The sequence below is a fragment of the Pelodiscus sinensis genome, chromosome 9 (genome assembly GCF_052426305.1).
Source record: "Pelodiscus sinensis isolate ZL-2025 chromosome 9, ASM5242630v1, whole genome shotgun sequence".
Classification (NCBI taxonomy): Eukaryota; Metazoa; Chordata; order Testudines; family Trionychidae; genus Pelodiscus; species Pelodiscus sinensis.
In genome coordinates this window covers 59,515,479-59,536,371 of record NC_143060.1, presented here as the reverse complement: position 1 = coordinate 59,536,371, position 20,893 = coordinate 59,515,479, and the positions used below count along the sequence as shown (strand labels likewise).

At 42.5% G+C, this 20,893-nt stretch overlaps 1 protein-coding gene across 4 annotated transcripts in view; it reads left to right on the top strand.

The window, feature by feature from the left end:
* The window catches only part of SMG7 (SMG7 nonsense mediated mRNA decay factor), an 84,274-nt gene that overhangs the window by 48,800 nt on the left and 14,581 nt on the right, over positions 1-20,893 (top strand). For all 4 annotated transcript variants that reach the window (XM_075936779.2, XM_075936780.2, XM_075936781.2 and 1 more), the window contains 10 exons: positions 192-263; positions 1,375-1,525; positions 2,513-2,648; positions 6,025-6,187; positions 7,292-7,448; positions 10,737-10,807; positions 11,173-11,233; positions 12,254-12,373; positions 12,975-13,407; positions 19,233-19,377. In XM_075936779.2, the coding sequence (XP_075792894.1) occupies positions 192-263; positions 1,375-1,525; positions 2,513-2,648; positions 6,025-6,187; positions 7,292-7,448; positions 10,737-10,807; positions 11,173-11,233; positions 12,254-12,373; positions 12,975-13,407; positions 19,233-19,377 (1,509 nt within the window). The remainder of the gene's footprint in view (positions 1-191; positions 264-1,374; positions 1,526-2,512; positions 2,649-6,024; positions 6,188-7,291; positions 7,449-10,736; positions 10,808-11,172; positions 11,234-12,253; positions 12,374-12,974; positions 13,408-19,232; positions 19,378-20,893) is intronic.

Sequence of the window (20,893 nt, the reverse complement as noted above, 5' to 3'; positions counted from 1 at the left end):
GCTTTGGGAAGTCAGTATTATGTACTTCTGTGTGTTTAAAAGTATTTGCAAGACATTTATGGGTATCCTCAAGGAAGCTGCATGTACTTATAATCTGCAGGACCAAATACTTTGAAAAGTTGAGGAGAGTTTTAGCCCTCTGAGCAGCAAGACAAACTGCTGTCTAAACTTGCCTTTCCTTCCTTTTTTAGCTCGCTACAGGAATCAGACCAGCCAGGCAGAGTCCTACTACAGACATGCAGCTCAGCTTGTTCCCTCCAATGGTGAGTCAGAGATGCCTCTAATCTCTGCTGAGTATAAACTATCCCAAATCAGTGTTTAAGGCATTAACTCTTTTCTCCACAGAAAATGGAGAAATAGTTTAAGATCTTGACTAGTTAAAAATAATACCAGCAACAAGTTCCAGTAGAACTTTGATAATTCACTTTTTATTGGTCTGCATGCATCATACTTTACACACAATCTGTTTTCCTTTCTCAGAGGTTTAGTAGCAGAATATTATAGTGAGGTGGCATAGTACTAAGACTGTTACGTTATAGAATTTGCTATGCTACATTTATGCCTTTTGTATGAAGTATTGTTAAACCTATACTGCATTTGTCAAATGAACAAACATTGTGATACACTCTTTGCTTTCTTTAATTGTTTACTTACTAATAATTAAAATTCAGTAATTCGCCGTGAATCTCCAAATCTCTCCTACAAGTTTGAGGTGGTTCTGTAGTTCAGCTTTGTGACTCTTATTTTTCTCTTAATCTCTTTTATGCAGGTGTAGCAATTTAGTAATGAATAGAACTAATTCAGTAATACAGTAAATAGAATACAAATTCCCATTTGTTGCAGATTGGTATACAGTGAAAATGTAAACCGCTTTTATTAGCCATACCCACTTGGACTCAGTTACTATAGTAGTTCTCTAACTGGCTTTTAAATCTTTGGAGCTACTTTTTGTCCTGTGTATTTTAAATTGTACTGCATTGGTAACTTCTAATAGATTTTGATCAGTATGTTAGAGGCAAAACTTTGCCTAGTCTTGACTATACCTTCCTGCTTAGACAAAGTATTTTGTTAAGTCATTTGCATCTGTTTTTAAATTTAATGGATTTGTGAAAAAAAATTATTTGATACCATGAGTTCTGTAGCTTGTGAATTATAGCAGCGCTGAGATGGGGCTGGCTAATTGGTTCATCAAATTAATTTGATCTGCATAAAGTATATAATAGGCTTTAAATGGAAGCTTGCTGTCCTTGTAGCTGAGTTTAAATTGAAATAGAGATTCTTTCCTTGACCAAATAGAGAGAGAAGATTTGGTGGTTGCATTTGACGAAAAGCTCATTTTACTTAATGAGAAACTGTCATCATCTTTTCCCGTAGGTCAGCCTTACAATCAGTTGGCTATTTTAGCTTCCTCTAAAGGAGACCACCTGACCACAATTTTCTACTACTGCAGAAGCATTGCTGTGAAGTTCCCTTTCCCAGCTGCCTCCACTAATCTACAAAAAGCACTTTCTAAAGCACTGGAAAGGTAAGTTCTTTGGAGATTTGTTCATGGTACACACTTATCTTGAATGCTACATGCAGATGTGATTGCATCATCTCAAAAATATATGTTGGCATTGGAAAAGGTTCAGAAAAGGGTAACAAATTATTAGGGGCATGGAACAGCTGCCATATGAAAAGAGCTTAATAAGGTTGGGACTTGTCAGCTTGGAAAAGACAACTAAGGGGAGCTATGATAGAGGTGTATAAAATCGTGGCTGGTATGGAGAAAGTGTATAAAAAAAAGTTTGTTTATTCCTCCCCATCACACAAGAACTTGAGGACACCAAATAAAATTAATAAGTAGCTGCAAGTTTTTAAAACAAACAAAAAGGAAGTATTTCTTCACACAATATACAGTCATGTGGATATCCTTGCCAAAGGATGTTGTGAAGGTCAAGACTATAATGGGGTTCCAAAAAGAGCAAAATAAATTCATGGAGGATAGGTCCATCAGTATCTATTAGCCAGGAATGGTAAGGATGGCAGAAGCTGTGAATGGGCAACAGGGACATGATTACCAATTCTGTTCATTCTCTCTAGGGTACCTGACATTGGCCACTGTCAAGAGATAGAATACTGGATCACATTATCCTTTGGTCTGACCCCATTTGGCCATTCTTATTTAGTTTGTCTTTGTGTATACTTACCACAGATAAGCATTCATAGTACCAAATGTAAACACAGGAGTAGATCACTGACTCCCATTCCAGCCACACACAACATATGTATGTATTGAATAGGAAGTACCTAGGTCTGAGATGGGTGGAAGCATTATTGGAGGCATGTGCGCAGTAAGACCCTAAAGATGTGTAGAGCAGCCAGTAGTGGAAATTACCTGTGCTTTCGTGCCCTGTCCTTTCTTGAGAAGGTAGTGCAGCTGTTAGCATTGTTTCTGTCAGGAGGATTCTTAATCTATGCAACTATGTCTATGTACAAAGACTGAAGCCAATTTTTTCCTCTCAAACTGCAGTCGGGATGAGGTGAAGACTCGATGGGGGGTGTCTGACTTCATCAAGGCGTTTATTAAGTTCCATGGCCATGTGTATCTGAGTAAGGGCTTGGAGAAACTGAGCCCTCTTCGGGAGAGGCTGGAGGAACAGTTCAAGGTTAGTACCACAAAAAATCCTAACTTTTCACTTCAGAAATCTAACATCTATATAAGAATCTAGTCATTCACTGAAGTAATATGTAGGGAAAACATGTTAAACATGTTCCCTTAAGAAAACTGACAAAGTACTTTTGACCAAAGGGTAAGTGTGTGTGCTTTTTTATTTTATATTTTTTTTATTTTATATTTTTATTTTATTTTATTTTATTTTATACTGAACTAGAACATGTTAAGCATGAGGTGGTCAGGAGGTTAAAAAGATTTGGTGGGGAACTTGATGATGGTCAGCCCTGTTCACCTACATAAGACAGCATGATTTCCCCTCCCCCCCTGCAGTTTAACATTTCTTACTCAAATATGTTCTTTTGTTGTGGAAACAAAGGTTAATTAAACTTAATTAAATGTTTATAACATAGATTGTATTCTGAGCTTGGAGTGACGCTTTTGATTCTCTTCCCCCCCCCCCCCTTTTTGAACTGCATGATCACTGGATGAAAAGCTCTCTCTCTCCCATCTGCTCCTGTTTCATCTGAGAATAGTCTTGTTTTTAAAATTCTTCAGTAAACTTTGAACCAATAGCTTCCTCCTTTGGTTTCCTACATTTACTATTTATTAGTACTTAAGACTGTTTTACCTCTGCTCAAGCTGCCTGCCCCTCCCATTGGCAAAGTTTACACTTGAAAGCAGTGTTTTGAAAATCTTCAATTCTGTGCATGGAGTGGAGCCAGAGCTGGATTAGCCATTAGGCTAATAAGGCAATAGCCATAGGGCCCTCCCATTGTTAAATCATAGATACCTCTCAAGTCTGGCACATACAGTGAGCTACTACCAAGCAAACCTAGGCCATCCCTGGCAGATGTTTGTCCAACTTGTTCTTAAAAATCTCCAGTGATACAGACTCCACAATAAGGATGTTAAGAGGTGGGTAATTGGCTAATTGTGTAGTTGATAGAATTTTTATCGACTACATGATTAGTCGATAAGGGAAGGTGCTCAGTTCTCGCTTGTGCTGGGTCCGGAACCTAACCCTGCGGCAGCTCTGCAGTTTAAATATACTAAGAGCTGGGCTGGCCGTGGATGAGGGCTGATGCCAGAGTAGCCTCCTTGGCCCCTTCTCCCCCACATTGGCTGTCTCTGATAGAGGAACCGGAGAACCGGCTCCTGCTTCTCTCCCTCCCGCCCCGCCACCACCTCTTTGCTGCAGATTAAGCCCATTATTTCTTAACCTACTTTCACTGCACTTGGAGAACAGTTCATCACTGTCCTCTTATAACTGCCCTTAACATATTTGAAAACTGTTATCTCCCTTCAGTCTGTTTTTCTGAAAGCTAAACAAGCCCAGGTTTTTAAACATTTCCTCATAGGTCAGGTTTTCTGAGCCTTTCATCATTTTTTGTTCCTCTCCTCTGGATTCTCTCTCCAGTTTGTCGTTCTCTTTCCTAAAGCGTGACACCTATAATTTGCCAGTACTCCGACTGAGCAGAGCGGGACAATTTCCACCTCCTGTCACAGATATATTCCTGATAATGCAGCCCAGAATTATATTAGACTTTTTCACAGCTGCATTACATTGTTAACTCACATTCAATTTATGATCCACTCTAACCCTGAGATCCTTTTCAGGATTGCTAGCCAGTTAATTCTCCATGTTGTAGTTGTGCATTTGATTTTTTTCTTCCTAAGGGAAGTACTTTGGACTCGTTTTTATGAGAATACTTTTCAATCTTTTATCCAAGTCCTTAATGAAAATTTAAATAGCCCCTGACTGATCACTGTGGAAGCTCATTAGATGCATTCTTCCACTTTGACATTTGATCCATTGATAACTGCTCTTTGAGTGGGGTCTTTCAACAAATTGTGCACCCAGTAATTGGTACGTAGGCTACTTTGCTTATGGGAGTGTCCTCTGGGATTGTCAGAATCCTTTCTAAAATTAAGATGGAGGGGAAAGCAGTAGACATGATGTGTCTACTGGGCCAGTTAGGTTGACTAGGCTATAATTTCCCATGCCCTCCTTGTTTCCTTTTTTAAAGATGGTACTATGTTTGCCCTTAAGTACAGGTGACCCTCGACTTACAGCCGCCCCACATTTACGACCGCCTTGCTCTGGCCGGCATAGCCCCCAGCCAACTCTGGGAGCAGCTCGCACCACAGACTACAACTCCCAGGAGGCAAAGTGAGCCAAGAACAGAACTCCCATTTTTATCATTGTGCCTCGGGGGGGGGGGGGGGGTTGGGTTCGACTTACGACGGCTCGACTTATGATGGTTCTCCAGGAACCAATTAGGTCGTAAGTGCGGGGGTCGCCTGTACTCTGGGATCTCACCCATCCTCCGTGAGCGTTCAGAATCATTAGCAAGTATCTTTGAGATTGCTTCAGCTAGTTTCTTCAGTACCCTTGGATGAATTTCAGCAAGACCTGCTGAATATATTTAACTTAACTTATTTCCCTGTTTTCAGCTTGGATTCCTTTTCCCTTGCTTTAGTAATTGTGTTGAATATGTGGTTACTATTAACCTTTTTAGTGAAGACTGAAGCAAAATGAACATTTAACAGCACAGCCTTCTTAATGTCATGAAACTGATGAATTACAATGGGTTATGTTTTCAGAAATATTTTCAGCTGTATGGTACTGCATGGTTTATACAGTTGGTCATGTGTCTAAACTTTTAAAGCTCTCCTTATATCAATAATTATAGAGTTAGGAATATCCAACAAAACTTGCCTTCTCATGCATCTGACTCCAGTTGTAGCATCTAGGATTGTGTATGCTTTTAGGTAGGGGTGGGCAATAAAAAAAGGCAGCCAGCCAGGGTTAGTCCCTGGTGGGCTGCTGCCACTATATTTACCTGCGCCTCTGCAGGTTTTGGACGATTGCAGCTCTTTTTGGCTGCAGATTGCCGTTCGCAGCCAATGCAAACAGCGGAGTTTCTGAAGTTATCTGTAAAATCTTAATCGTGACACTACATTTGCTGCTGTTTAATTTTTAAAAAGGGTAGAAGATTAGCTGGTTTGCATAGTCACACAATTTAATGAATTGGTCTGTTGGACATTACATTACATGGGGTACCTCAGAATACATTCCATCTTACAGGTACAGGTGTAAAGGTCTAGCAAAGACTGTCAGACTTAACTTATCCCCTTCCTGTGCCATCGTAAGTCTGTTTGCATTGAAGGAGTAATTCACTATTAAGGATAAGCCAATAGCACTTGAAAAATGTTTAGGATGAGTGCCTTCTCCCCAGCGGCTGAACCATTGCTAATGCAGTACAGTAGTAATCACAAGTCTGAAAGGTCAGTCAGTCAGCTAATCCTTTCACGTGCATTCGTTCCAGGTTATAGAACATGCATTTCTATATATTTCTTTGTTACAGAGGTTGTTATTCCAAAAAGCCTTCAACTCTCAGCAGTTAGTTCATATTACTGTGATCAACCTGTTTCAACTGCATCATCTGCGAGATTTTAGCAATGAAACTGAACAGCATAGTTACAGCCAAGATGAGCAGCTCTGCTGGACACAGCTACTTGCCCTCTTCAGTAAGTACTAAGACTCCAAATAATTCTTCTGTTCTCTTCTTGGTATCCACATAGTGTACATTTAAAATGGGATTGTTCCCCCAGTCACTTTTCTACTTGTTTACCACCTTGCTTCAGTTGTCAGAGCCTTTTTAGGAGGAGAAAACCTCAGAAAGCTAATGGTTGAACTTTGTGGTAAGAAGTAGGACAATGAAAATAAGAGGTTATGGTCTGCCAGTGGAATCTTTAAAATCACTGAGGTGATTTAAGAAGTGATTTATGGTGTAATATCTCTCTCTGTCTCTCTCTCTGTCTCTCTCTCTCTGTCTCTCTCAAAAAAAAGTTTCCTGCGTGACGTCCTGCATCACTCTGTTCCACAGCCCCTCCCTCTGCCCCAAGCCATGTGGCCTCCCCCCACCCCTATGTTACGTGGGAGCCACAACCACACAGCCTCCCCTCTCCGCTCTCCACTGTGCTCGGGTGGGGAGGTGAGGGGGGGGGGGAAGCTGTGAGTCACATGGCTCCCGGAGCGTGCAGCTTCCTTTCTAGTGCTCCAAGTGCCATGTAGCCTGCAACCGGGCCTGCTGCAGCTTCGGCTCTGCCCGACCCAACCCTCCTGGCAGCCAGGGGGAGTGAGCCAAGCCTGGCAGGGCGGGGAGAGGGGATAGGGCTGGGGCTGGCCTGGCCTGATGCGGGGGGTCAAGAATCCAGAGGTGGGGGGGCCTGAAAGCCAGGGTAGCTTTGGGGCCAGGGCCCCCCCCCCCCCCCAAGCAACCTAGGACGGAGGGGAAGAGCTGGGCTAGGGTGGCCTCAGACCCTCCCCAGTGGCAGGGGAAGAACCTCAGTCTGGTCCCTCCTGGTGGCTGGGGAGGGCCCAAGAGCCGAGTGGGGTGGGCTTGGGGCTATGCCCTCCCCTGGGTAGAGGGGAAGGGCTGGGGTGGCCTCTTACCCTCCCTGGCAGTGGGGTGGGAAGGGGGGGCAGAGCTGGGGCCAGCCTCGGCACCAGGCCCTCCCTGACCGAGAGGGGAGTTGGCAAGCCTAGTGAGCAAGGGGCGCTGCCCCCTACTACTTCTTAATTAGGTGGTTGCTCAGTTTTAAAAGTGAATACCTCTGTTGTCCTTTCAGTTTCCTTTCTTGGAGTCCTGTGCAAGTGTCCACTGCAGAATGACTTCCAAGAGGAGTCTTGGGGTACATACCCGCTTCCTGCTGTAAAGGTCTCGATGGACTGGCTGAAACTTAGACCCAGTGTCTTCCAGGAGCCTGTAGTTGATGAAAGACAGTAGTGAGTCTTTTGATACAGTTTTTCTTTCTTTCTTTTTGCTTTTAACTTTCAGTTGTGTAAGATGGTAGTGACAAATGAAGGATTTAATGATAGTAAAGAAATAGTCTTGGATTCCTTACTTGTTCACTTACAGACACTGAGTTTTTAAAATACAGAATCTATAGCTATATACATTACTATTATGAAAGGGGAGGTGTCCATCATACTGACTTGTCACAGAAAACATTTGAGAAGACTTGCGAAGTTTCTGGAAAATGCCAGGATGAGTGAGAAGTGATGAGCATGGCTGGGGCTCCTCCCCTCAGGTTGCCATTGGCCGGTGGCTCAGTACCTCCCCAGCAAGTGGCTGGCAGGTGCAGCAGGGAGCTGGCAGTGGCACCATGCAGACCTGTGCCCACTAGGGCGGGCGGCTCATAGGCCGGGGCCCCACATTGCTCTTGCACCCCGGGGGCAGCCTGTCCAGCAGGTGGGGCAGCAGGTACAGCAGAGCGTGGCAAGGGGCAGCGTTGCATGGTCCATGATGACTTCTCCGAGCGGCACATTGGGCCTGGGCCCGGGGACAAAAAGAAGCGGGAGATGCGGAGAGCTGTGGTGCTGGCAGTAATTGCCCTGCTTTCTGCTCTCTGCCTGCCCGTCCCTCGGCCCCCCACACTGGTGCCCCCCAGATCTTCCTGTGCCCTGCACTCCCCCATACCTGTACCCTGTGCTGCCCGCTCACCTGCCTCACCTTGCCACCGCATCCTCCTATCTCTCCTGCCCCTCAGCCCGCTGCACCACAGCCTTGTGGCGGGGCTCTGCTAATTTTTATAAAGAAAAGTGAGGTTGTTAGACTAAATACAATATTGGCAAATATGTAACTGTTTTTATGTATTCATAGATGCTTTTTTAAAGGTCAGAAGGGACCATTGCAAATATCTGGGCTGACTCCTGCATAACATAAGCCAAACAACCTCATCCAGTAATCTGTATTGGTTTTTTGTATTCCCCCAGTTAGATTTACTGAGGCAGATGGCTATAAAATGATTTTCCTAAAGTCCTCTATCGAGGCGCGGGTGGTTCTAGAATCCAAGTCTCTCCTACAGTACAAAACTGAAGCTTATGAATCACCACAGAGCATCCCATGGTGTTGCTTTACTCTTGTGCGTATAGTCCTCAGAAAAGCTGACTGCTGGGCAATGTGCTTCTGTGAATGCTGCAAGCCCAGGAGGAAGGGGGAGAGGCCCCCACCCCCAGCACAATCTTGCAGCTCCCATTGACCAGTTTCTGGCCAATAGGAGCTACCTGTTTGCAAGACAGGCAGCATGTGAAGTATCCCTCCCCTCCTTGCCCAAGCTCGCAGGATTCAGAGCAGCGCACGTGGCCTCTGCAGCTGCTCTTGAGCATGAGTGAGGCATGGAAGGCAGCATGCTGGCTAAGGAACCTGCTTGACTTCTGGCCAGCTGTGGAGATAAGTTCCTCCTGACAAGAGCCTGCCTCTGGCACCCCAACCTTTCTCCCCCGCACCCCCACCCTCTGCACTGCCTCTTACACCTCTACCCCATGTAACCCAAACTCTATGCACTCCCCGCTCCTACACCCATTCCCCTTCCCAGATCCTGCACCCCCTCCTACACCTCAATCCCTTGCCCCAGGTCACAAACTAGGAGATCTAATAGTGTAGTTGGTTAAATGATTAGCCAATAAGCGAAAGCTTATTGATTTAATGCTACCAACTATGCCATTCCCCACCCTTTGCAGTTCTGCCAGTACTTTTTTTTAGAGGGCTGGCCAGCAGTCCTGGCTTGTGCTGGGTCCCAGGAGCTACCCCCCTGTGGCTCTGCAATAATACTTTCCTTGCAGAGCCGCAGCAGGGGGTAGCTTCCGGGACCCGGCACAAGCTAGGACTGAGCTGGGCTGCCCACCAGCTCCTAAGTAGCAAAGTGGTTATCAGTGGTTGATGTAAGCCTGTTGGTGGCAATTAACTGTTTACACACACGGGTTCACATTTGAAAGGTTACTGGCAAACTTCTGCTTTCATTTATGTAAAAAAAAAAAAAAGCAAAAATAGTTAGAGCCTTATAGAATAAAATCATGCTGCTAAGTGCTGACTCAGTCCAGCCCTTCCATTTCACTTGCTTTGGCCCCCAGACACTCATAGCTGTGTCTCACTATACTTTTATTTTCCTTTTGACAGTAATTAAACATGGCTATCCAGACATCTGTTGTAAAATGAGTACTTTATTTCATTCTCAAACAATTCCCTGACCTTATATTTGCCCCAAAGAGTAGTCCTCGGACTTGAAACTGAAACAGTAAGGTCTATGCAAAGTATTTACAGTCATTGCATAGATAGCACTAACTTTAGCAGGGCATGAGTGAAGGTACTTTAATGTTTATCTTAAATGCCATCTGAATTTAGGATTTCCTAGCATTCCAGTATCTACTTGGAGAATTACAGTATTCTGTTAAGGTTTTAAGTAATGAGTCTTCCCTACACTAACCATATCTTACAGGATAAACTTAAACTACAAATAGTTTGGTAGGACTTTAAAGACTAACAAAACATGTAGAGATGGTATCATGAGCCCACTTCAGATGACCAGAGTGTTGGATGTCCAGAACTAAAATAAATAGGGGTGGGCGGGCGGGAGGAGAGAAGGAAAAAAAACGGGAGGGGGGGGAAACAAGAAGAGGCAGTGGGTATAAAAATATCAAGGGGAAAGCTGAGCTGGACTGTAACAGGAAAAGCAAATAGTCTATAAGCACCTAAAGACTGGATAGTCAAAAGAGAAGCATTTTACAGAAGCATTTTGTCTCTGAACTAATTTTCAGATATGATCTCTTGAGAACAGTCAGCTTTGAACTTGAAGTATGAACTACAAACAAATGCTGTGAACTCATATCCCTAGTATAATATTTGAAAATCAAGTGACACCTATGTTTTTTCTCTCCAGCTGGTAAATGCACTTGTCATACTTCCTGAGTTTGGTGATAGGAAAATGGGTTATCTTTAACTGCCTTTTGAAAGAATTTTGAGGTGCAAGGAAAATGCTCTCTGACCCTTGACAACATTGAGAGATTATAATTTCATTGCTACAAGAATTTCTTTGTAAGGAGAATAAGGACTCCTGACAGTTGCAGTAAGGGAAGGGTGCCAAAAACCTTGATAATGTTATCCACTCTTGAAAGCAGTTGGGCTGAATTGGACCTCAACTTTGTAATAGGTCTCCTAATTTAATTGGTGCAATAAGTAGAATTCCAATTCAGACATACCATGACAAGCGGAAACTATTTTCTTTTGATTTGTAGCATTTGGCCATGGCTGATTTCTCTGCTAAACAGCTTCCAGCCCCATGAGGAAGATCTTTCCAGCACTAATGGTAAGAATGCTGCTAGACTGTGTTCTGTGAAAGGGCGATGAGGCCGTGTGGGGGGAGGAGGAAGTATCTCTGGCACCATTGGTGTTGGGGTATCATGGATGGATATGAAAGTGGAATAAAACAACTTCTAGAATTAAGTGAATTTAGAATGTGAATATTTTACAAACTGCTCTTTCCTATGCTTGAGCATATTTCTCATTTGATCTGTCGTTCACTCCCTATAGATCCCACAGCATGGGCAGTGCAGTATTTATCTAGTAGTGTGAGCTGTATTGTATGTGGCGACTGGATAGCCATAACCTTACTGGTACAGCGTATTCCAGATCTTGTTTAAAAATATTCTTTCTTGTCTGATTGTTCACCAGTTACCCCACTTCCAGAGGAGTTTGAATTGCAGGGATTCTTGGCTCTGAGACCTTCATTCAGGTGGGTGGCATCTAAAGGATGCTTTATTTTTACAGGTCGTGAAGTACTGAAGTATGGTAGGAAGATAATGACATTCTTCATTAACCCTATTTTCAGAGCAAGTATAGATGAATGCAGCTCTCCTTACAGACAGTTTTAATAAGTAAAAAGTGGTCTGAGTGCAGGACTCCTGTTTGTCTCCTGATCATCATAAAATTAGACAATGACCAGTACAGGAATAAAATTTCTGAGGAATGGAACGTTTCATTTTTTGGAACATGTTTGTATCTAAACTTATTAACATTTGTAAGATCTGTGTGGTTCTTTTTTGTGGTTTTAATTTTCAAATTTTGCTTTTCTTAAATAGCCCTCAACCCAGCTTTGAAAACTGGTGATCTTAACAGAAAACTCAGAGTTTGGAAAGGAATATATTTATGAAAAATTACTTGGCCCTTGTGCTTCCTTTGCTACTTTTGAAGTTGTTGTGGGGGATTTTCTCCCTCTGAGCCTAAGCTGTTCTTCAGTTTGGTCCTGTAGCAAAGTAGTTCTGTAGTTGACATCTGAATAAATTCCATAGGATCAGAGTGCAAGAGCAAGGAGGAGATGGCTGATAAAGGAGAAACAGGGTTTTTTCTAATATGCACCCTTTTTGCCATGCCGTAAAGGACTTGGTTTCATTAACTTACTTGCTTAATGTAGGCCTTATTTATATTACTTTAATCACATGAAAATGCAATTAAAGTATTGACCTGTAACTAGGTCAGTGGTCCCCAACCTTTTGGAGCTGCCAGGCACTGGCCGTGTACGTGCCGCACCCGGGTCGCAAGAATGGCTCGGGCTGCCCCTGGTCACTAGGCGGGCGCACATAAATGCCGTGTTGGGGACCACTGAACTAGGTTATTAAATCATGCTGGAAATGAAACCTGCAATAGACTTTCTGTACAATTCATCGTCCTTTTAGAAAGCCTCTATTAGCCTTTATCATACAAGAGGCATCTGAGACTAATTTTATTTTTCACTCTTTGTTTACATCAACATTAGGAACTTGGATTTCTCCAAAGGCCACCAGGGGATTACAGGAGACAAAGAAGGGCAGCAGCGACGGATACGACAGCAGCGACTGATCTTCACTGGAAAATGGATTGCTGACAACCAGCCAAGGTATCTGCGCAGCTGTTGGTGCTGTCTCTCACTCCGGTTTTGAGTGGTGTTCTTGCTGTAAAGCTTAGTAGCAGTGACAGGTGCCACAGGCCAACCGTTTGAGTGCAAATGTTGATATATTGTGTTAGTGTATTGTAGAAAATGATATAGGTAAGTAATATTTTGTACTATGGTAGTATCAAAGAAAAGTGCATGAAGGCGTGGTGCCGATGGTGGGTGTTCATGTAATTAGGGGAGGAGCTCACGGTTTCTTAGGTTTACCTGTTTGGGGGAAGGATTTTATCTTCCTACATGTTGGTAAAGCATCGAGTACCCTAGAGCCTCTGAGTACTACTACAGTACAATTAAACAGCAACACTGAAAACAGTTTGTGACATATTAATGACTGGGCAGTGGTGGGTGAGTGTGCATATTGAAGTGTGCCATTTGCCTGGAAGGTGCATTGTAATTTGTTACATAGAGTTAGTACTGAGGCTTGTGGGTTAGTGTGCAGACTTCCTGCTTGTTGTGTATGTCATGCCATTGTTATGGCCTGTGAAGATGGTTTGTGTGGTTAAAATGACTGCTACATGCTATTCAGTACCTTTTTTCTTTCTTTTAGGCTGATTCAGTGTGAAAATGAAGTAGGAAAACTGTTGTTTTTGACAGAAATCCCAGAGTTGTTACTAGAGGACCCTAGTGAAGCCAAAGAGAGTCTCATTCTACAGGAAACATCTATTGCAGAGCCACTGTCTACAGATGGGAGCCCAGGACTCAAATCAGTTCTGTCCACTGGCAAAAATCTTAGCAATTGTGACACTGGGGAGAAACCAATGGTCACATTCAAAGAGAACATTAAACCACGAGAGGTGAACCGAGAGCAAGGGAGAATCTATCCACCTAAAGATGTGGGTAGGGAAAGGAGGGACTATAACAAAGGAATAGCAGCCACTAAAAATGATGGAAAGAAAGACAACAACAAGAGAAAGAATGAAATCAAGAAATGCGGCTTGGAGAAGATGCAGGAGGCAGGAAAACAGAATGTGGCAGTGCAGGTGAGACATTCAGAGTATGGCATCTGTCTCTTGCTCTGTTCTAAGGCCTTGTCTACGCTTACTAGGAGATCGGGGCTGTGGGGATCAATCCACAGGGTTCGATTTAGTGGTTCAAGTAAACACCTGCTGCATCGACCACTGATCGCACTCTTGTCAACTCTGTTACTCCACCTGATAGAGACGTCTAAGGGGAGTCGGCAGAGTTTCTCTCATCAATTCCCCCTGCAGTGAAGATGCCACAGCAAATTGATCTAAGGTATGTGGACTCCAGTTATGCTATTCACACAGTTGGAGTTGCGTACCTTAGTTCAACATTGCCCCATAGTCTGTACCTGGCCTTGGATGGTTAGCTCTTTTAGAGCAGGGACTGTCTTTTTGTATGTGCAGCATCTAGCTCAAAGGAGTCCTGTTGAGGTCCTAGGTGCTACTGCTATGCAAATAGTTAATAATTAAAAACGCAACATGCCTAATTTAAGGGCCAGATATAAAAGTGATTCCTGGCATTTCCTTACAAGTTTACTCTTGGGGGGAGGGAGGTGAAGGAAGGTGACCTGGTTGCTATTTTCCGTACAGGGAAGGCTTGCTATTCACAGTGGATGCGTTCCTGGCACCATTGCAAATGGCAAAATTCGTGAGGGCCAAGAGCCATTGATAACTCACCACAGCTGCCAGGAGTCATGAGCCAACTAACAAAGCTTGACTTTGAGATATCAGGTTGTTGTAAGGCTGTGTTAATAACTTGTCTCTTTTCTTGTAACTGAGCACATTTGGTAAAGAGTCATTAGTGAACTCAACCCTGAACTCCTCATATCAGTTTTAGAACCACTGATTTATAGAAAACCATTACATTTTGAGATGTCCCAAGGATATAGGAAAAATCACTTCAGTAATCTAGAAGAAGCGAGTGTGTTACCTGCATGCGTTTGCGATTTGGCAATGAGAAGGATGGGCTGAAGTATACTTGATGCTCTTTAAAGTCTTCAGAGTTTACAGGTCTGTTAGTCTTACTTTAAAAGTTGGGCATAGCAAATGCTGTTCTGGTTGTATTGGTCAATGTTTTCCTGATCTTCAGCTCCATCAGCTGACTGTGCTTTAGTATCTATCTTTTTTGCAGTGATTGATCCCCTTACTCTGCAGTGATGCCATTTATTTTCTTTGGGAGGAATCAGTGTGTGCCTTTGAGCAAATGGTCTCCTGCTCATGCTTTTTCTTAGGGTTGTCTTGAACATGTATAAATAATCTAATGCAGTGTAGTTGCACATCTGTATTCCAAAAATTAGTTTCATTTGTTTCAATTCAAGTGTTGATTTTAGTCAGGACCCAAGCCATTAAGGAGTGTGTAGACTGCCTGTCTCCTCAGCACTCCCCTTAGAGTTGAAATTGTGACAAGGATCATGCACTGAGAGAGCTCAGATTCCGAAAGGAGCTGTGGAGGCGCAATTTCTCAGTGGCAGGGAAAGACTTGTCAAATTCCCTTCCTTTGTTGGTCTGACAGCTTGAGTTTGATTTGAGGTCATTCTGCAAAGCCCATCTGTTTACTCGGGCTTTCCTTGATGAAACTGGTTGACATCTGGGATGCAGCTCCCCTCCTGTTGCTGCCCTGCCCATAGCCCCTGTGCAGTGTCTCTATGCAGAAAGGTTTGCTGGGCTTCAGCCCCTGAAGGAAGTGCTGGGATGGACTGAGCAGTGGTGGTAGGTAGGTTTGGGGAGCTACAAGCAAAGAAGGCCTGTTCCATCACTTCCTTTCCTGCCTTCAGCCTTGCAAGTCTGCCCATGGTAGGGCCTTTCCTTAAAATAAGAACTGTGGGAATGTGCAAACAATAAGATATTCGTGTACCATTGCCTATATTTAAATCCTGTTAACACTGATGTTAATGAAAATAGAATTGGCAGCATTTTGCTGGGATGCATTGACTAGAAGTTGCTAGCAATCCTAATATTAAATCAAATCTACTGTATGCCACCTTAGTCGCTTCTGAATTTGGCCTACATTTCCAACTGGAAGTAGAAGAGAAGCTAGTTGGTAACTCTCACCAAGAGAGCTGAAAAAGGGTATAACTTCTACTTATGTTGGCTCTGAATGTGGTCATGGTCTGTGGCTAGAGTCTAATGTTATTTCATTCCTGTTAATGAGTGGCTGTATTTACTATGCTGTTGGTCACTTAAGAGAAACTATGAAAGAACATCATGCTTCCCAGAGCAGCTGGAACACTGGTGAATTGAATGTTAACCAAATTACTGGCTGCAGACAGCTGCTCTGGCAACAGGGGTATATGGAACCAGCTACGCCATACGTTGTGGGAACTCCATCTGCTTTGTTCAGGCAGCCTTCTATCTCCTTTGCAAGCTAGAACAGCATAAGGGCAATGAAGCCAAGTTACAGGACATGGACCAATTTGTTTAGGATAAGTAACACTTCAGATGTTATAGCGTATAATTATATAACTTTCTTAAAGGCAATTTTCCACATTTCACAGATAAGGGTGTAATGCTTGCCCAATGGAACACCGATTATAACGATCTGGAATAGGCTGATTCTCCTTGTATCCTGCTCTGAGCACTAGACCATGCTCCTATGGGGAGCAATAAATTCTGTAGGGCAGTAGTAAGAGGTGTAAGGGAGACTTGTGTAGGAAAGAAGACACTTGGTATAATGGTCTCTGATGTAAAGCTGAATTTTTTGTAGGCATCCTGAGGTTCCCCATTCATGTCTAAATCAGAGCTGCTGATTCAGTTGATGAAAGTACTTACTGTGTTAATTTAAATCACTAAGTGGTTTGTAGAATTATAATATCTTTGCGTCAGGCTTAATGTTGCTAAGACATTTTGGGGTATGTACAAATATTGTATAAACGTATGCTGAAGAAATGACAGGGTTGCCCAGTAAATTCATGTACCAGTAGCATGTTTACTGTATTCTAAAGGGATATTGTTAGGTGATAGTGTTATAAAGGTTTCTCGCAAAGTTAAAAACATGTGCTTCTAATCTGCTTTGAGAGAGAATTTTTATTTCAGTGGGACTCTTTGTAGTTAACATTCATACACATGCTTAAAGTTTAACAGTATCTGGGTCTAAAATTGTACTCAACTTTTCTTGGAGTAACCATCTTTGATAGTTAATGTTAGAAGTAATTTTTTTATCAAAACTATTTTAACTTTTTACCTAAACACAGGCTAAAGCTTTCAAATATAGAAATATAAAATTAAGCACCTAAGTCCATATTTAGGCACCTCAAGGTGGAATTTTCAAAGTCACCTTGTGACTTAAAAGTAAAGTTGACTTCAAACCCTACAGAATAGAGTCTTGTGAAAACAATCCATCTTTCTTGTGGAAATTCAATATATTGGAAGGTGGTACTGGCTGCAGATACGTTGTTTATCAACTCTGTGGTTGGGAGCTTATGGCATCCTCACAGTAAGGTTGATAAAGGGAGAGTTTTAAATGTGAAATTTTTTTAAGATTTTTTTTTTTTGGGGTATAAAATATCAATTTGCTATATAGGAAATGGAAACTAGTAGAAGCAACCACTTCAGCAAACTAAGACTGTAAAATGGCAAGAAATTTAAAAACTAATGACATTTGGGACAGAAGACCTCTTCTCGATCGGTCCCCTTCGGAACTATTGTAAAACATCAATATTTTAATTTTCATTTAATGGAAAATACTTCGGGGTCTTTCAAACATTCCTATTGCCTGATTGCCGAGGAAGTACTTATTTTCATATTGATATTACACAATAATTTGAAAGAGGTCTGCTTCTAAATCAGGCACAGTGATAGAGTTGCCTGAAGAATGAGGAACTAATGAGCACATGAGAAATAAAACTGTTTTTTGAGTAGTAAAATTATGAAATATATTTGCTAAACAAACAAGATCACAAAGGCTGTAATACTGCAGATGAGAGAGAGCTGATACCAGACAGCTAGCAGTGTTTGCATCATTTCTTGTGGGAAGCCCTGGAATAGGCGAAGTGATTTGCATGTGGTTGTCAAGTCAAGACACCCAGTGTGTCCCGCTGATCTCAGGCTGGGTCTTAAGTTTATACATATTCAGTGATGGTTTATAAATTCTCCTGTGACAGACTGATTTCCTGTATATCTTATGGGTACTTCCACCATCAATAAAATTGGAATCCCTATCTTTAGGCACTCAATTAGACCTTTTCTCATTAGCATTTAAGTTCAATGAATGCCATGGTACATCTGCAGTTGTTTAGTTAGTTATGGTTCAGCTCAACCTCCTTTTAGATCTGTGGATTAATCATAGTTAAACTCAAGCGATTAATTTAAAAAATAATTTAATTTAGTTGTAATTGCACTGTTAAATCATAATTTATTAAATATTTTGGATGTTTTTATACACTTTCAAATATATTGATTTCAGTTACAGAATACAAAGTGTAGAGTGCTCATTTTATTTTTATTACAAACATTTACACTGTAAAAGTGATAAAGGAAATAGCATTTTGCAGTTCACCTTATACAAGTACTGTAGTACAAACTCTTTATTGTGAAAGTTGAACTTACAGTTGTAGACTTTGTTACAGAACTGCACTCAAACAAAACAATATAAAACTTTATAGAGCCCCCAAGTCCGCTTAGTCCTACTTCTTGTTCAGCCAATCACTCAAGCAGGTTTGTTTACATTTGCAGGAGATAATGCTGCCTACTTCTTGTTTACAAGGTCACCTGAAAGAGAGACTAGGCATTTGCATGGCACTTTTGTAACTGGCGTCACAAGATGTTTTCTATAGCTGGCATATAAATACCCCAAAATAATTAAATAAACGGCATTCCACTGTTTTACAGCACAATTGAGATTAATTTTTTTTTAATCGCTTGACAGTCCTAAATTAAATTTCCCTAATATTCAAAAAATATACTTTTGTGGTATCTCACTTTGCTTTTCCCCATAATATACCACTCTCATTTAATTCAATACTTATCTTGTGATTCGCGTTCACACTCTCAATTAAAGGCAGCTTACCTGGTAACACTTACGCAAAGCTAATTTTTGTAGAGATTTGAGTCCTGTAGGTCCTTGTGATAGATAGAGCCTTATGATTTATGAATGGCTCTTTTCCTCGTTTTCACGCAATACAAAATTACGTGGTTTCCAGGGCTACACAGTACAGGCATAGAGGTAATGAGAGACTTGACACTGTAGTGTGCATTTTAATGCACATCACCTACACTCAAGACCCTGTTTTGCAGTCTCTTAGTTTCTTGCATAATTCTTTGAGTCTGCTATGTAATTGTTTCCCCCCAAATAAATATTTTCATTTTGTGGTACAAAACCTTTGACTACAGGAAAATCTGGGGGCAGCATAAAATTGAATATCAGGCACTGTGCTGGATGGGGCAGAGTAGTGAGTGGAAGAGAACTGGTGTTCAGCTGGGGAGGCTTGGGGGACCTTTTAAATAATTTGGGTCACATTTGCTGCATAGAATATAGAGCCTTGAATATATCCTGCATCATTTAGGCTAGAGCAGTACACTGAAAGACATCTGCTGCTTCTGTTCCAGGCTGCTTCTGTTCCAGACTGCATCTGTTCTTGTACATTGTGAAGGAGGGAAGTAGCACTATCCCTGTTTCTCAGATTGGTAACTGAGACCCAGGCCAGCTGAGTGACTTGTAGAAGGTTATACAGGAAGCTTGTAGCTCTCCCAGGTCCTCAAGCCCTAACTACTTGGCTCATTTTTCCCTTCTGACTATTTGGACAGAGTGACTCTATCTCTCTGTTTAGCCCTCCATTTCAGAGCTGAGATGATGTGGGTGGCTATCACATTCTCTAATTATTTTTGTGTGATTTCTTGTGCTATAGGTGAAATCTCAGACTGAGATGAGAAAAACTCCGGTGTCTGAAGCCAGGAAAACACCTGTAACTCAGACCCCAACCCAGGCAAACAATTCCCAGTTCATCCCCATTCATCACCCAGGAGCCTTCCCTCCTCTTCCCAGTCGACCAGGTAAATCAGCTGATTCTGATCTGGACCAGCACTTAATCCTGTACTCTGTATTGTGAGTCTGTATTTATTTACTCTATGTCAAACTGAGTACAGTAAAACCTGTGTTATCTGGCACGCCCGGGAATTAGGACTTGCTGGTAACCTAAAAATTCTGGTTATCTGAGGGAGGGGTGCGGGAGCCGTGCGGCACCTACAGGGGGGAGGGAGGTGCACGGGAGCCATGCAGGGGCTTGGATGTGGCCTGCTGGGTGGGGGAGGGCGGTGCGTGATGCGGCCTGGTGAGAGGGGTTGGAAGCCTGGAGGTGGAGATGGTGGGGCTGGCCTGCCGGGGGTGCCAGGAGCTGTGGGGGGAGCTGAGATGCTTGCTTCTGGCTGTCGTTCACCCCTCCCGCAGCTCCTCTGAGGAGTGGCCCAGCACTTAAAGCTCCAGTTTCCATTTTTGTTTGTTTTTGTTTGTTTTGCTTTTCCCGGCATCAGGAATTTGCCGGTTTCTACAGTTTTCCGGATGCTTAAGTTCCGCATAACACAGGTTTTTCTGTATAACAGGGTTTAAGCAAGCTGCTTCACTTAGGAGTGAAGTATTCAAAAGATAAATCTGAGCACTTAAATTCGTAACTTGGTTAGATACTAAAAATCATGGACTCGATACAAACAGTGGATTTATTGTAACCCAGTAACCCTTCTTTGTCCTGTGACTACAGAAATATTGACTGTCTACTTCATCGTGAGTGGTCACTTATAGCAGGTCAACTCCTTATTTTAATAATGCTTACCCACTCACCTTATGTTTAAATGTGACAGCTTGGGTGCCTTTCCCAGACCTGTGTAAGCTTGAAATCCCGTTTTTCACCAGTAGAAGCTGGTCCAATAAAAGATACTACTTGATCCACCTAGCCTTTGTATACAATCCTCTCACCACATTGCTCATCTTTTATATTTATCTGCTTTACAGCTAAGTTTCCAATGAAGAAAGTGCGGTGTTAGTGTTTGTATTAAGATCGGTTGTCTAAATATATTTAATGATTTGCTGCTGCTGTCTCACAGGGCTTTGGTTTTCTACCATAAACAGCAAGATCTTGCCACTTTCAGTGCCCTGTCAAGTTTAATTTCTCCATGTCATGGAGCAGTTGCAGAGCCACCTTCCCCAAGTGGCTGCTCCAAGTATCAATTGAACAAAAGTGATGATGGAGAAAGAGAGCCCTCAGTTCTTACACTAAACTCAACTGAAAATCTGTGTTAGGAAGAGTGCTCTAGTCCCTGGCCTTCCTCCCCAACTTGCAACAGTGTGAACTGCAAGAAGTTAGGCCTTGTCTACATGCATTGGTGCAGCTGTGCCCCCCTACAAAAGTGCAGCTGCAGTGTGGGTAGTGAAGACGCTATTCTGACAGGAAAGAGTTCGTCACCCAGCATAATAAAGCCACCTCCTGAAAGCTGCAGAAGCTGCCAGTGGGAGAAGCTCTCCCACCAGCATATTGCTGTGCGGTAGGGATGTTAAATTTGGATTAATTGGCTAATC